The sequence below is a fragment of the Mustelus asterias genome, chromosome 23 (genome assembly GCF_964213995.1).
Source record: "Mustelus asterias chromosome 23, sMusAst1.hap1.1, whole genome shotgun sequence".
NCBI classification, from domain to species: Eukaryota; Metazoa; Chordata; class Chondrichthyes; order Carcharhiniformes; family Triakidae; genus Mustelus; species Mustelus asterias.
In genome coordinates, this window is record NC_135823.1 from 66200939 (window position 1) to 66218617 (window position 17679).

General features: G+C 42.2%; 1 protein-coding gene across 1 annotated transcript in view; it reads right to left on the reverse strand.

The window, feature by feature from the left end:
* Window positions 1–17679, reverse strand: part of brd8a (bromodomain containing 8a) — an 81158-nt gene that overhangs the window by 10363 nt on the left and 53116 nt on the right. The window contains exons 22-27 of the mRNA XM_078240843.1: window positions 13418–13735; window positions 10412–10505; window positions 8193–8239; window positions 7942–8093; window positions 4051–4140; window positions 1473–1541 (exon numbers count right to left, since the gene is read on the reverse strand). Of these exons, the coding sequence (XP_078096969.1) occupies window positions 1473–1541; window positions 4051–4140; window positions 7942–8093; window positions 8193–8239; window positions 10412–10505; window positions 13418–13735 (770 nt within the window). The remainder of the gene's footprint in view (window positions 1–1472; window positions 1542–4050; window positions 4141–7941; window positions 8094–8192; window positions 8240–10411; window positions 10506–13417; window positions 13736–17679) is intronic.

The window sequence follows — 17679 nt, forward strand, 5'->3', positions numbered from 1 at the left end:
GCCCATCCCTAGTTTATGGAGGGACATTGTCCAGGTTTGAATGAATAGACAGACATTCTGGAGATGTGCTTGTTTACCTTTGGGAATCAGACATATTTATGAAGGATTTTATCCTCTGGAGATTAAACAAAAATACAAAAAATACTTTTAAAAAATTCATTCGTGGTTCATGGGCGTCACTGGCTGGCCAGCATTTATGGTAAGAAGTTTAACAACACCAGAGTTGGACACCAGTCCAACATTGGACTTTAACCTGGTGTTGTTAAACTCCTTACTGTGTTTACCCCAGTCCAACGCCGGCATCTCCACATCAGCATTTAATGTCCATCCCTAGTTGCCCTTGGAGGGCAGTCGAGAGTCAACCACATTGCTGTGGGTCTGGAGTCACATGTCGGCCAGACCAGGTAAGGACAGCAGATTTCCTTCCCTAAAGGACATTAGTGAACCAGATGGGTCTTTCTGACAATCGACAATGGTTTTATGGTCATCAGTAGATTCTTAATTCCAGTTTTCTTTTTATTGAATTCAAATTCCACCATCTGCCGTGGCAGGATTCGAACCCGAGTCCCCAGAATAACAGCTGAGTTTCTGGATTAATAGTCTAGCAATAACACCACTAGGCCATTGCCTCCCCACTTGCCATTCACTATCATGGGACAACTCAAGTACTTTACTGCTTGAAGTACAGTCACTGTCGGAATTTAGGAAAGGTGCAGTTTACAGGCACTCAGCAACCTTCCACAAAAAGCAACTTGATGATGGCCAGACAATCTGTATCTTTTTTAATGCTAACTGAGGGACAGATACTGACCAGGAAACAGGGGATAACTTCCCGACACTCCTTTGAAATAGTGTCGTGGGATCTTGTCCATCCACCCAAGCAACAAGATGGAGCTCAGGTCTCATCATATAGTGCAATGTTCCCTCAGTGCTGCACTGGGATGTCAGCCCCGATTTCTGTGCTCAAGGCATGAAGCTGGACTTGAACTTGGAACCTTGTGATTCACCGGCAAAACGGGCCACCAGCTGAATCACAACACACACAAATAGGTGGAATGTAGTCCATAAGAGGACAGATTATGAGCAGTCTGTGGAAGCAATAGTCGTAATGGATTGAATGTTATTTTCTCACGTGGAAATATCTGGTTTGGAGAATCATGATTAAATTTTTTGGAATACAATATTTTGTGCTGTTGGACTATGCAAATCTTATTCATGGAAATCAATTGGCTAGCTGGAATAATGGAGCTACACAAATAGAAAGGTTGGCTTTCTTTGGCAAACTTAAGGTGCAAACTGTCCCTAGATAATTCAATAAATGGATGCAGAAACCATAAGTCATATTAAGTCTGTCAAATGAACATGGTTGTTGAACAAAGACAAAGGTTTTTCATTCCGTACATTTTAACTTTCTTAATTTAGAGTTTAGCTGTGCACGTGTGCATGTAATCCTGTATTCCTGACACTCTTACCTGCACACTCGGCTGTGATATCCAGGAACACGCTCTTCAGTTACTGGGTTCAAAAACAGACTAGCAAATCTGGAATTTAGAGTGATCAGCACAGTGAGTACAATTGGTACAAAAATGCCTGGTTTCCTATTCTTTAAACGAGGAACCACAAGCAATGAAGTCCATTTGAGATCTTACATTATTCATGAAATCCTCATGAAGTCAGAAAATACACAGCTTTATAAGGTGAGGAGTGTTATACCAAGAAGTCCAGAGGAAGTAATGCAACTTGGCACAGGGAGGCACAGCGGTTAGTATGGCTGCTTCACAGTGCCAGGGACCCGGGTTCGATTCCCGCTTGGGTCACTGTCTGTGTGGAATTTACACGTTCTCCCCGTGTCTGCGTGGGTTTCCTCCGGGGGCTCAGGTTTCCTCCCACATTCTGAAAAACGTGCTGGTTAGGTGCATTGACTCGAACAGACGCAACTAGGGGAATTTCACAATAACTTCACTGCAGTGTCAATGTCAGCCTTACTTGTGACTAATAAATTAACTTTTCTTTAACCTCATACGACCTACGCATTAGGAGTACAAAGAGGCCACTCAGCCCCTTGAGTTTGCTCTGTTGTTCAATAAGATCACGGCTGACCTGAACTTCAACCCCACACTCCTGCCGACTCTCAATGTAGAGTTTTACTCATTCTCTCCCTACTTGTAGGTCTCAGTCTCCTCTTTTCTGTCCGTCTCTCACTTGTTCTTCTTTCTCTCTGTACATCTTTCTCTCTTTGAAGACAATTTTCCAAATGTATGCTTTGGGTTGAGGTGACTCTTAGCTGCCTGGACCAGGCCAGACATTTAGCTGCAAGATGTGCATGGTTTTCTGGCTATTACGTGAAGTGTACGTGAGGTGAGAGTTCCCAATCTGTGCTCCTGATGACAGGGTTCCAACTAGGTGCACATGATTGGAAAATTCATGCTTAAAGGTTTTTCATTTGCTAGTTCTTTCACTACGTGTCTCTTTTTTCTGTGTTTTATATCATCTTGCCTTTTCTACTCAGCTGCCAAGGTGACTTGGGGCCAGAATCTCATCTTCGAAACAGTGGCAGGGACTGCCTCATCTTTTGTTGGGATTAAAGTTTGGATAACGTGCCATCCAATCACGTTAACACAAGGAAGCCCGGGGCCAGGTCTGTGTGTGGAGGGAACACGCCTTTGATTCGATTTGATTTACTATTGTCACATGTATTAGTATACAGTAAAAAGTATTGTTTCTTGCGCGCTATACAGACAAAGCATACTGTTCATAGGGAAGGAAAGGGGAGGGTGCAGAATGTAGTGTTACAGTCATAGCATTGAACGAGAGTAAAAGATAGAATTAGAAGATATGCTGGGACAGCTTGCAAGAAGTCGCCTCACTCTGGTGCCATCTTGGAAAAGTACAACCTCAGCCTACAGCTTAACGGTGAAGGCATGAAGACACATCCTGTGGATGGATTTCTGGATGCCTTAATTAATTGCTTTGTGCTGATTATGTGCATGGCTGCTGGGCTACAGTTTTGGATATTTGCATGTTTATAAAATATACATATTAGTAGATATCCCCTGGCATTGCATGAGGGGAGTTAAGATTATGTGTAATTTTAGATTAAATGAGGTTAGAGATATGTAGACATAATTCGTTTCCATTTTAAAGTTATAGATTCTCTCATTTTAATATTTCCGTTATAAGTTCCAATGTTTATATTTGTAATTGAAGTTGCTGGTGTAAACTTGCATCCTTTAGCTATACCCTTCTGTCAGTGACGCCACTGCAATAGTTCCACTGACAAGACGGTTGGAAATACAACTTTATAACAGACAGTTTCCCTTTACAAATGCGAATACAGGAATTTATAAAGAGTAAAGTGAAGAAGAAGAAGAAGAAGAAACCCTACAGTGCAGAAAGAGGCCATTCGGCCCATCGAGTCTGCACCGACCACAATCCCACCCAGGCCCTACCCCCACATATTTACCCACTAATCCCTCTAACCTACGCATCAGGACTCTAGGGGGCAATTTTTTTTTAACCTGGCCAATCAACCTAACCTGCCCATCTTTGGACTGTGGGAGGAAACCGGAGCACCCGGAGGAAACCCACGCAGACACGAGGAGAATGTGCAAACTCCACACAGACAGTGACCCGAGCCGGGATTCGAACCCAGGAGCTGTGAAGCAGCAGTGCTAACCACTGTGCTACCGTGCCGCCCTTGTGCTACCCGTGAACCGCTGACGAAGGAAGATGCAAGATTCTCTGCAGTTATAGACAGGAAGGTTCTTAGAAATTAGTCTTTCATGGGTTTGAGCATCGCTGGCCAGGCCAGCATTTGTTGCCCAGCCCTAATCGCCCTCGGGAAGGTGGTGGTGATCCATGTTCTTGAACTGCTGCAGTCCAACTGGTGTAGGTCCACCCACAGTGCTGTTAGGGAGGGAGCTCAAGGACTTTGGCCCAGTGACAGTGACGGAACAGTGACAGAGTTCCAAGTCGGGATGGTGCATGGCTCGTCATTACATTATCATCAGATTAAGGTGCAACAGACTCTGATTTGTTCCCGATTCTGACCTGTGGCTGGCTATCTCCTTCCACATGAGCAGCACTGTCCTTTTCCAATTCCTCCGAGCTGAAATCTGATCCTGGTCAGTACTTGTAGATCTGATGAACAGATTAGAATGGTAACTACACTGCAAAAAAAACATTCATTACAACGCGAGTGAACATACCTGGCATTGTGTGTTACGATCCCGATTGATGTTATAACTGGACGTGAAGATCCCAGAATGGAACCCTGGCTCAAAAGACCGTAACCTTTACTTTTTTTTAAAAAAAGAAAACGTGGACGAACAGGATCACAGGGTCGCTAATTAGTTTTAACAGCAAGAAAATAACATTTATTAATCATGAAAAATTTGATTATGGTACAACACTATTTTACTCCCCCAAGGTTCACAAATGTATATAATTTTCAAAACTAACACCCCACTCTGCCGATCTTCTGTGGCTGTTTCTCACACTTCCCCCAGATCAATGCCACATGAGAGTTTCCAAACTCCATTCCCAAAACGACGCACTTTAAAATCTTCTTTCGAACAGTGCTTTCCATCAGCTGCTGGCATGAAACAAAATCCAGGTTTTCCAAACAAAGATTCCACTTTTAACAAGGAATACAGCATCCGGGTTTTCCACTTCTCCTTTCAGGTTTCTTAGAAACATAGATGATGGGAGCAGGAGGAGGCCATTCGGCCCTTCGAACCTGCTCCCCCCATTCATCATGATCATGGCTGATTGTCCAACTCAATAGCCTAATCCTGCTTTCTCCCCATAACCTTTGGTCCCATTTGTCCCAAGTGCTATACCTAGCCGCCTCTTGAATGCATTCAATGTTTTGGTGGTAATGAATTTCCACAGGCTCAACCTGTCTTCTCACCTCCGTCCTAAATGGTCTACCCGGAATCCTCATTCTGTGACCCCTGGTTCTGGACTCCCCCACCATCGCGAATATCCTCCCTGTATCTACCCTGTCTAGTCCTGTTTGAATTTTATAAGTCTCTATGAGATCCCCCCTCATTCGTCTGAACTCCAGCGAAAACATTACTGAACAGTTCTCTGTTAAAGGTACCAGAACCTCAGATCCAACTAAAACTAAGCTTAATAAGCCTCCCTACCGTAAAGGTGCCCCCAGTTGATAAGCAATGAATCACAGAATCCCTAAAGTGCAGGAGGACACCATTCGGTCCATCGAGTCTGCACAGACAACAGTCCCACCCAGGCCCTATCCCCATAACCCCATGTATTTACCCTGATAATCCACGTATTCACCTTGATAATCCCCCGACACTAAGGATCAATTTAACCAATCCACCTAACCCACACATCGTTGGATTGTGGGAGGAAACTGGAGCACCCGGAGGAAACTCATGCAGACATGGGGAGAATGTGCAGTCTCCACACAGTCACCCGAGGCCGGAATCGAACCCGGGTCTCTGGCGCTGTGAAGCAGCAGTGCTAATCACTGTGCCACCGTGCCACCCAATAACGGTCACTTCTTCAAGCTTGTATTTACATTTCACGCCGTAACCTCTCTATAAACACAATAAAAGCAGTTTAATTGAAACCAAATAACCCCCAGATGCAAACACCTTTGTCTATCATGAATCTAACTATAGGTTTATCTTCCTTACACAGGAACACTAAATTAAACCCACTTAAAACTATACCTTATTTCTAATATTTAATATAGCTCATCTCAAATTATCTCCGTTTTCCTGACATGTCTTGCTCGAGTTGTTTCACCTTTTCTCCCCTAAGTGCCTCACATATTATGTATCATTCATAAGTGGTACTGATCCACGTCAGATCAGCCATGATCTTATTGAATGGCGGGGCAGGCTCGAGGGGCTAGATGGCCTACTCCTGCTCCTATTTCTTATGTTCTTATATGCCCAGGATCCGCCAAAGCTGCAGTAATTTGATTGGCAAGATATGCATAAAAACAATTCCTTCACCATCAACCTTTCCCAGCATGCTCCCGCCTGCAAATTCTTTTTGATCTGCCGTCTTTCCATCTCTCCAACCGGTGACCCAATCTGAGACTGGAAAGTTGCTATTGCAAAAGTCATTGACCCAAACCAAAGTTGCACTGCCTTTTATATTTGCATGTGGATATCGACTTTTATCCATCTTCCGAGGATATGCACCAACTGTGGCTAAGATCGCAGGTAAGCTGTACTCTTGAGCGAAGCATGAAACGGTGGGCATGGGAACAGCCTATTCATGTGTTGGCCTGTGTAATTGGATTCTCCTCATTGGGAAACACTGGCTTGCGCTCTACATCACTTCCCACATCTTGGTTAACTCATCAAGTCAGCAAAACAGCAAGTCATAAGCAAGAACACATGCCCTACTTAAATGTGCCATCATTCTACTATCCTTTTTCTTTTCTTTATAAGATTAAAGAATGTGCATTTCAGTGGTATGTTTCAGTAGATACAATGATATCAGACAAAAGAAAGCAAAAAACTGGAAATTTGAAACAAAACCTTCCGAGTGTTTCCAGCATCTTGTACTTTTGTTTCAATATCAAAAGAATGAGTACCAGCTATCTTCATTCTTTTTATGGTTCTACATGTATGGGACACCACCTACCAACGGCATTCCTCATCAGTAAGCTGGATTTGTCATGAGTTATATTTTTTCTGCTCACTGTCCCACATTTACAAAATATCCCAGTACTGCTGCCCGCATCCAATCAGAGAGTCATAGAGGTTTACAGCATGGAAACAGGCCCTTCGGCCCAACTTGTCCATGCCGCCTAGTTTTTACCACTAAGCTAGTCCCAATTGCCCGCATTTGGTCCATATCTCTCTATACCAATCTTACCCATGTAAATGTCTAAATGCTTTTCAAAAGACCAAATTATACCTGCCTCTACTACTGCCTCCAGCAGCTCGTTCCAAACGCTCCCCCCGTGTGTGAGAAAAAATTGCCCCTCTGGACACTTTTGTATCTCTCCCCTTAAACCTTTGCCCTCTAGTTTTAGACTCCCCTATCTTTGGGAAAAGATGTTGACTAGCTACCTCATCCATGCCCCTCATTATTTTATAGAGCTCTATAAGGTCACTCCTAAGCCTCCTACGCTCCAGGGAAAAAAGTCCCAGTCTATCCAGCCTCTCCTTATAACTCAAACTATCAAGTCCCGGTAACATCCTAGTAAATCTTTTCTGCACTCTTTCTAGTCTAATAATATCCTTTCTATAATAGGGCGACCAGAACTGTACACAGTATTCCAAGTGTGGCCTTACTAATGCCTTGTACGACTTCAACAAGGCGTCCCAACTTCTAAAGAACAAAGAAAATTACAGCACAGGAACAGGCCCTTCAGCCCTCCAAGCCTGCACCGACCATGCTGCCCGATTTAACTAAAACTCCCTACCCTTCCGTGGACCATTTCCCTCAATGTTCTGACCAATGAAACCAAGCATGTCGAATGCCTTCTTCATCACCCTGTACACCTGTGACTCCACTTTCAAGGAGTTATGAACCTGTACTCCAAGATCTCTTTGTTCTGTAGCTCTCCCCAACGCCCTACCATAAACCGAGTAGGTCCTGCCTCGATTCGATCTACCAAAATGCATCACCTGACATTCATCTAAATTAAACTCCATCTGCCATTCATCGGCCCGCTGGCCCAACTGATCAAGATCAAATCTATTCAATTATTTTTGTCATCTGGAATATTAATTTTGCATCCAGCACCAGCAAGAATAATTCTTTAACAGAGAGGGCAATGAGAGTCTAATGTATTTCTCAATATAGCTTTCAAAAAATAAATAAGTAATTGAGATGTGGGAGACAACTGGTAAGGCATTATTATATTCTTTAAGGTTAAAAAAATTACATGGTTAGTTCTGTAAGATGCTGCGGCACATTTCTAATATACATTTTTAAGTCACTTACAGCTGGGAGGATGTGTGACTGCTAGCTGCTGACTCATCCAAAACTAAGAACTGTTGGGAATTGAAGCTAAGGTCACTCTCAGACACTGACAGCTCTATGCCAAATTCTGAAAGGTGAACATCACAAAACTCTTCTTCACTAGCAGCATCCGCCTGAAACTTAAGTCAAAAAGTCACAGCGAATATTATAGCAGAGACTTCTCGCTAAACTTCACAATGTTCCATTATTTAAACTTTATATTGTGATCGTACCTCCAGTAGACTTTCTCGCATAGTGCTGTACTCTACTCTAGACAGTTCTGAAATAGGAACATAATAATACATTTAACTTACTTTGTAACAACCTTAAGCGGAAAATATTCTGCATTAAGCCGAGATTTAATTCCCAGTCAATGCTGAGTACAGTAGGTAGAGTGTAATTAGTTTAGCACCCATGAGGAAAAAACAGAGAGTTCTCCTTCTGATGGCTGTACTGACAGATGCTGGAAATTGTAAGTGTGTAGATATCTCAGAACATAAAGCTTGGTGATGCCATCTATTACTGAAGACCTGCTGCGCTCACTGGCGAACCTCACAGTTAAAGATTGGCCAGTTAACTGAGGTATCCTGCATGACCATAACTCAGAAATAATCAGTGCTTGCAGCAGAAGATCTCCCCTTTCTTAGAAAACAAAAGGTTTTAAAAATGTTAAACCGCGATCCAATTGGGGCTCCAGCAACTCTGGAATTTTGTTTTTGCTGCAAAATCAAATCTTTAAGCTTTGCTCATCAGAGAAAACCCCCAAGGCAGATTTTATCTTTATTACGGAAGGGAACATCAGCGCCCGAGACACAGGGAACATCAGCAATTGAGCAACCTCTGCTGAGAACGGAAAGGGGTGTACCGCAAGGACCTGTTTTGGGGCCACTGCTGTTTGTCATTTTTATAAATGACCTGGAAGAGGGCGTAGAAGGATGGGTTAGTAAATTTGCGGATGACACTAAAGTCGGTGGAGTTGTGGACAGTGCGGAAGGTTGTTGCAGGTTACAGAGGGACATAGATAAGCTGCAGTGCTGGGCTGAGAGGTGGCAAGAACATAAGAACATAAGAAATAGGAGCAGGAGTAGGCCATCTAGCCCTTCGAGCCTGCCCCGCCATTCAATAAGATCATGGCTGATCTGACAGTGGTTTAGTTCCACTTACCCGCCCACTCCCCATAACCCTTAATGATCAGAAATCTATCTACCTGTGACATAAACACATCCACTGCTTCAATGGGCAGAGAATTCCAGAGATTCACGACCCTCTGAGAGAAGTTCCTCCTCAACTCTGTTCTAAACTGACTCCCCCTTATTTTGAGGCTGTGCCCTCTAGTTCTTGTTTCCTTTCTAAGTGGAAAGATTCTCTCTGCCTCTGTCTAGCCTCTTCATTATCCTATATGTCTCTATAAGATCTCCCCTCAGCCTTCTAAACTCCAACGAGTACAGGCCCAATCTACTCAATCTCTCCTCATAAGCTAACCCCCTCATCTCCGGTATCAACCTGGTGAACCTTCTCTGTACTCCCTCCAAGGCCAATATATCCTTCCGCAAATAAGGGGACCAAAATTGCACACAGCAAATGGAGTTCAATGCGGAAAAGTGCGAGGTGATTCACTTTGGAAGGAGTAACAGGATTACAGAGTACTGGGCTACTGGTAAGATACTTGGTTGTGTGGATGAGCAGAGAGATCTCGGTGTCCACGTGCATAGATCCCTGAAAGTTGGCACCTCGGTTGATAGGGTTGTTAAGAAGGCATACGGAGTGTTAGCTTTTATCGGTAGAGGGATTGAGTTTCGGAGCCAGGAGGTCATGTTGCAGCTGTACAAAACTCTGGTGCGGCAGTTCTGGTCACCGCATTATAGGAAGGATGTGGGTGCATTGGAAAGGGTGCAGAGGAGATTTACTAGGATGTTGCCTGGTATGGTGGGAAGGTCTTATGAGGAAAGGCTGAGGGACTTGGTTGTTTTCGTTAGAGAGAAGGTTAAGAGGTGACTTAATAGAGGCATACAGGATGATCAGAGGATTAGATAGGGTGGATAGTGATAGCTAGCACGAGGGGACATAGCTTTAAATTGAGGGGTGATAGATATAGTACAGATGTCAGAGGTAGGTTCTTCACTCAGAGAGTAGCAAGGGCATGGAATGCCCTGCCTGCAGCAGTAGTGGACTCGCCAACATTAAGGGCATTTAAATGGTCATTGGATAAACATATGGATGATATTGGAATAGTGTAGGTTAGATGGCTTTAGATTGGTTTCACTGGTCGACGCAACATCGAGGGCCGAAGGGCCTGTACTGCGCTGTAATGTTCAATGTTCTATGTATGAAGGTCAAGGATTCAGATAAAGATGCTGCATTCGATTAATTCCTATTTTGAAAATTTGTATTATTGTTATTGTAGAAAGTAACATGAAAACGGAAAAGTACAAATCTTATATCAGTAACTCACCTAATTGTCCATTCTCCGTAATTCCACGCTGCTCTTCTGCAAGTGGCTCAGTTCTTGTGTAAAGGGAAAGGTAACTGCAACCACTATCTAGGCACTATAGAAACAAGGAATGATGGCCATGGCATCAGTAAGTATGACATTGTTTTTGATCGCATATGCAAATATAGTACTGATTTTTCCATAACAAACTGAAATGATTACATTTTAATTCAAATTTGATCAGGCTGATATCTGACATCAGCAGAAACCCAGCACCATGCTTAAGAGAAAAGCAAAAGACTGCGGATACTGGAATCTGAAACAGAAACAGAAAATGCTGAAGAAACTCAGCAGGTCTGACAGCATCTGTGGAGAGAGAACAGAGTCAACGTTTCAAGTAAGGATGACCCTTTGTCACAGCTCCGACGCAGGGTCATCCTGACTCAAAACGTTGGCTCCGTTCTCTCTCTACAGATGCTGTCAGACCTGCTGAGTTTCTCCAGCATTTTTTGTTTTTGTTCCATGCTTTTAAGACGTCTTTCAAACCAATATACAGAGAAATCCATTCAGGTAGAGTTTGGTTTGTATGATATGGGCTGCACACTTTCTGTTCCCAGGGATGATGTGGAGATGTCGGCGTTGGACTGGGGGTGGGCATAGTAAGAAGTCTCACACCACCAGGTAAAAGTCCAACAGGTTTATTTGGTAGCACGAGCTTTCGGAGCGCTGCTCCTTCATCAGGCTGAAATAAACCTGTTGGACTTTAGCCTGGTGTTGTGAGACTTCTTATTGTGTTCCCAGGGACACAGCCCACTTTGCTAAATTCAGAGAGTTTAAGCAGTTTGGCATTAGCTACAACAATGGTATCAACTTAACGAAGTAGAAAATTGTCCCGTTTTGTCTATACAATAAAAAGCAGGACAACTCAAAATCGACCATTTCTCCCTACCCTCGATCATAAGTGATTGAAGGTGTCATCAATGGCATTATCAAGCACCACTTACCGTTCAAAGGTTTTGCCAAGACCACACTGCTTCTCATTACAGCCTGGGTTCAAACATAGACAAAAAGAGCTGACTCCTGGAGATGAGATGACAGTCAAGGCAGCATTTGACCATATGTGATATCAAGGAGGTTTAGCACAAGTAAAGTCAAATGGAATCGGGGGAAAATTCTCCACTGGTTCGTCATACCTAGCACAAAGGAAGATGGTTGCCGGAAGGAAGCTAACCATCTCAGCCCTAGGGTATGGGCTATAAGAATTTCTCAACATAGTCCTAGACACAGTCATCTTCATCTGCTTCATTAATGTCCTTCCCTCCATCATAAGATTAGAAGTAGCAATGTTTGCTGATGATTGCACAGCCTTCAATGCCATTCACAACTCCTCAGATAATGAAGCAATCCACGCAGCAAGGTCTGGACAACATTCAGGTTTGGACTCATGCCACACAAGTGCCAGGCAATGACCATTTCCATCAAAAGAGAATCTAATCATTGGCATTACCATCATTGAGTCTTCCACCGTCCACATCCTGCGGGTTGGGGTGAGGTGGTAAGATCACCACTGACCACAAACTTAACTGGACCAGCCATATAAAAACTGTGGCTACAAAAGTAGGTCAGAGACTCCGAATTCTGAGGCAATTAACCTCACCTCCTACTCTCCCAATCCTGACTACCACCTATAAAGGCACGTCAGGAGTGCAATGGAATATTTTCCATTTGCCTGGATGAGTACAGCTCCAATAACACTCAAGAAGCTCGATCAACATCATCCAGGAATAAGCACTCCGCTTGATTAGTAGCTTATTCACCACCTTGATTAGCAGCTTATTCACCATCTTTCCTGCCCTCCACCACTGACATGCCATGACAGCAATGTGTACCAGCTACAAGAAGCACTGCAGCAATTCACCAGAACCTTCCAAACCCAGGACTTCTACAACTAGAGGAACAAGGACAGCAGATGTATTGGAACACCACCAGCTGCAAGTTCTTCTTCATCACACACCATTCTGACATGGAAACATTTTGTCATTCCATCAGTCAGTGGATTAAAATCCTGGAATTCCCTTCCTAACACAACACTGTGGATGGACCTACATCACATGGAGTGCAGCAGTTCAAGGGAAGTGGTCTTAAATCACCTTCAAGAGGAATTAGGGATTCGCAATAAAGTTTTAAGTTTATTTATTAGTGTCACAGGTAGGCTTACATTAACACTGCAATCAAGTCACTGAAAATTCCCTAGTCACCACACTCCGGTACACTGAGGGAGAATTTAGCACGGCCAATGCACATAACCAGCACGTCTGTCAGACTGTGGGAAGAAACTGGAGCACTGAAGCACCTGAAACAGAGATGAGGAGGAATTTATTCAGCCAGAGAGTGGTGAATCTGTGGAACTCTTTGCCGCAGAAGGCTGTGGAGGCCAGGTCATTGAGTGCCTTTAAGACAGAGATAGATAGGTTCTTGATTAATAAGGGGATCAGGGGTTATGGGGAAAAGGCAGGAGGATGGGGATGAGAAAAATATCAGCCATGATTGAATGCTGGAGCAGATTTGATGGGCCGAGTGGCCTAATTTTGCTCCTATGTCTTATGGTCACCTGAAAGAAGCCCACACAGACACAGGGAGAATGTGCAGAGTCCGCACAGTGACCCAAGCCGGGAATCAAACATGGGTCCTTGGCGCTGTGAGGCAGCAGTGTTAACCACTGTGCCAGCCTGCCACCATGCTGGCTTTGCCAATAATAACCCTTACCCTATCAGCAAAAAGAAAATGGAGTTTTGTAGGTGATTTTTGTCATTATTAGGCAAGTTTGTTGGAACATCAAAGTATGTGTCATCTAATTTATGTAACAGATCTTGGTTACTCACTGTGGTGCCTGAGGGACAATTACTTTATCTCAATATCAGAGAGATGAAAATAAGCCCACAAACTATCAGAGAAAACTGACATCAAGTAATATTCCCTTCAAATCCAAGCATTTCATGACATTTCTTTTCAACTAAAATATCCTACCTCAGCTAAATACTTTTGTTCGGAATCCTTTTTCATTGCTTCCACCTGCTCTTTGGAATGCTCTTCACTTTCACAATGTTTTATGAGATCAGCCCCCTCCTGTCCTGAATTTTGATGTACTGCCTTTGCCTCAAATTTTTCCGGGAGGGCATTTTTAATACCATTATTCCTTCCGTCCTCAACCAATGATCCATCCAATTCTTCTCCCTCTTCTTTGCATTTATATTCCAATTGCAAGGTCTGTTGCTGAATTTCTTCTTGGTGTGTTTCACTTTCCTGTTCATCATCACTGGCAATCTCAGCCTCCACCTCCACAGCCTATGGAATAAAGTATTTACTGTATACCGTAAATTTAAAGGGATGGACAAACACCATAATGATCATTTTTATCATTAAATTTAAAAATGATTATTAAATAATCACGTTTAAGGGAACAGAAAATGAAAATCCAAAAGCATTTCCTACAAAGAAACCATTATGTTCACATCTAATCCCTGGGCTAACTTAATCTGCAAGTTACTCTTAAATCGCTTTTCACTTTGAATATTTGCACACCTTAAGACAAGGGGAGGCGGTGGTGTAGCGGTACTGTCGCTAGACAAATAATTCAGAGACTCGGTAATTCTCTGGAGACACAGGTTTGAATCCCACCATGGCAAATGATGAAATTTGAATTCAGTAAAAATCTGGAATTAAAAGTCTACTGATGGCCATGAAACCATTGTTGATTGTCATAAAAATCCATCTGGTTCACTAATGTCCTTTAGGGAAGGAAATCTGCCATCCTTACCCGGTCTGGCCTACATGTGACTCCAGAGCCACAGCAATGTGATTGACTCTCAACTGTCAAGGAAACTAGGGATGGGCAATATATGCTGGCCCAGCCAGCAAAGCCCACATCCCATGAATGATAAAAAAAGAAACTTTCCCAATTTATGTCAACATTGATAAGGAATAGCTGTCAGCTGCATAGTAAGGCTCTTTTTACTGCCAAACTGAATGCCTTTGTGCATCTTACTCCCCATCACATCATGAAGACATCTCCCACACCAACTACTCCGGTGGTTTCTGAGTGAGCGCTAATTTGCAGTCATAAACAGTTGCATACTATGGAGTGTATCCACCAAGACAGTCCAATTTAGTTTCAACTGGTGTTTAGGATCCAGAGGATTGTACATCCATGAAAAAACCCATTTGACTATATTTAAAGTACAACTCAGATTATACTGCCACTTGCTTTGCAATATGTTGCATCCTTTATTTATGTCAAATAGTTACCTAGAACCATATATGAAAGTTTACATTTTATAGAATCATAGAATCCCTACAGTATAGGGGGCTGCCATTCGGCCCATCGAGCCTGCACTGACAACAATCCCACCCTATCCCCGTAACCCCACATATTTACCCTGCTAATCCCCCTGAAACCATGGCCAGTTTAGCATGGCCAAATCAACCTAAGTTGCACATCTTTGGGCTGTGGGAGGCAACTGGAGCACCCGGAGGAAACCCACACAGACATGGGGAGAGCGTGCAAACTCCACAGAGACAGTGACCCAAGCCGGAAATCGAACCCGGGTCCTTGGCGCTGTGAGGCACAGTATTCAAGAAATTATGTAACAGAAAATCTTTCATATTCAGCAAAACTTGTGACAAGAAGTTAACTATTTTGGACAGTTCACTTATCCTAACAGCTTCTGTTTTGTTGGTTTTTTTTAAAAAAGTGTTATCTTTTACATGCAGTTGACATATCCCATTGAAGGGAAATCAAGTTTAAAAAACAAACAAACATTGTTACAAACTCACAAGATGCCCCCACCTACTTATTTTGTTTTTGAATATACTATTGGACTACTCGCACAGTTCAGGGAGTTAGGGCAACTTAGCATAATTCAAATCACTTTCCAAACTGTGAAAGGACATGGCAATTACTTAAAATCATGAAAACATTTGAAACCAGAGCAACAATTAATTTAGGCAGAGGATTTGACAGCGGATAACATTAAACAAAGAATGGAGAATCAATCAAGATAAATAATGCCTTGCTTCTAATTTGCTTTTCAACATAGTGAAAAGTTCAGTGCATACGATGCAGTTTTCTGCCTCGAGCTAATTTTGCAAACGACAGCTTTCTGTCACTAAATCTTAATAATATTCAATAAACAGGAGGCTAGACTGTTAATAGCTTCACAAATATTTTCAAGAGCAACCTTCCTGAAGGAGGTCTCAAAAGCAGCTTCCATCCCAGTAAAAAGATACTTGAGATTTTCAAATTCACTTCTTGCTAGACGATGAGCACACTTAAACAAATCATTAAGCTAATCTTGATAACAATGTTTGATTATTAGAAAGGCAATTCATTACGTTCTTGACCATTTCATGTCCTTGGTATAGTCTACATATTATGATCTCATGAATTAAACATTCAATTGACAGAATCTATTCCCATTAAAAATTCGATGTGATTTATTATTGTCACATGCATTAGTACACAGTGAAAAGTATTGTTTCTTGCGCGCTATACAGACAAAGCATACCATACATAGGGAAGGAGAGAGTGCAGAAATGTAGTGTTACAGTCATAGCCAAGGTGTAGAGAAAGATCTGCTTAGTGATGTTAGTGTACCTTTGAGAGTTTTTTAAAATTCATGCTCAGTCTTAGGTGATTTCATTGTTGGAAAAGAAACTGTGGGTAGGTCAGGAGACTGAAGTTTTTCAGCTTTCAGTTTTGTGGTGTTAGAGACAGTCTTAGAAGCAAGCTGGAAAGGAAGTAAGTCTACTTCGCTCTCTGTTTTGTTTTGAAAATTTTACCAGTTAGCTGAAACAAAAGCTTGTTGCCATGCTGCAGTAAAACATTTGTGCTTTGGTGTTTTGGGAAGCTGTCTTGTCTTCAAACTGTTCTGGGTCTCAAGAGCATTGGATTGCAGAATTCAACCAACGGCCTCGATCCCAGTATCAAGTGGGCATTGGTTTGTGCTGTGTTAAACCTGTGAAATTGAGTTTTTGTTGTCTATGGGTTTGGTTTTAATTGGAACACATTAGAGATATTCATTAAGAGTTATACATTATAGTGGTTGTTTTGTTTCTTGTTTGCAATTGATAAAAGTTCTTGCCAATTTTCTTACTATACATGTTAACTATATTCTTAAATAAACTTTGTTTGATAAAAACTCCCTAGTGGGTCTTTTGAATCACACTTGAAGTGGATCACATCATGCTTCTCCGAGCCAAGTTCAACATGCAAAAATTATGATTCAGGCAGGCTTCATAAAACACTGGAGTTTCTGACCTGAACCATAACACACCTAAGTTTTGCATCAAATGGATCAGGAACCAAGAACCCAGGAAAGGACAATGCTTGAAATTTGATGCTGTCTGTTCCTAACAGAATCTGGAAAATTAATTGTAGAAGTATTGAAATAAAAACAGAAAATGCTGCAGAAACCCAGCAGGTCTGGCAACATCTGTAGAGAGAAACACAGTTAGTGTTTCGAATCCATTGACTCTTCTACAGAACTGACTTTCATGGTTCATCATTGACCTTCATTTAAAATGACATTTGACAATTCCTTGGTTTTAAAATTGAGTCACAAGGAAAGTGCTAATTAAAATAGTTATTGTGACATGAGAAGTGGCACTGCTCAGATCATCATGAAATGTCAAACATTCCCTTCTTGAGATGGGTGCAATCAAACCTTTTGACAGTGGGGAGTTGGTCAGAGAATGGTCAGGTTCTGATAAGAAAGGACCTGAAATATACAATTCCTCAACTAATTCATTTAACCCTTTAGTGGAGGTGACAAACTGGAAAGAAGATTACCTAAATACTTAGCAGGGATGGCAAAACCAGCTTAGCCTAGTTGCTTTTACAGGTATGCTCGGAGACAGGTAGGGGGATCAACTGCCATCATAAAGAACACAGGGGATCTAGCCGAGAGGCATGTGAATTGATACAATCCACAGAATTCACAATATCACGTGTCAATTTAAGGTTTGTTTTTGAATGAGAAGGAAACAGTACGAGAAATTTCTATATGTAAGGAATAGGCAGCCATAGAATACTTGGTGCCATTGTCATGGAAGAAATCAATAGAGAAATAATAAAAAATATTAAAATGTATTTTAATAGAAAAATTCATTTAGTGAAAATTAAATGGCTATCACATGAAGAGAATGATGTTCCCTTCAACAATGAACTTTGTCAAGCCAAGAAGCGACAGCAACAATAAGACTTAACAGCCACCTTAATAGGAATGCATTGG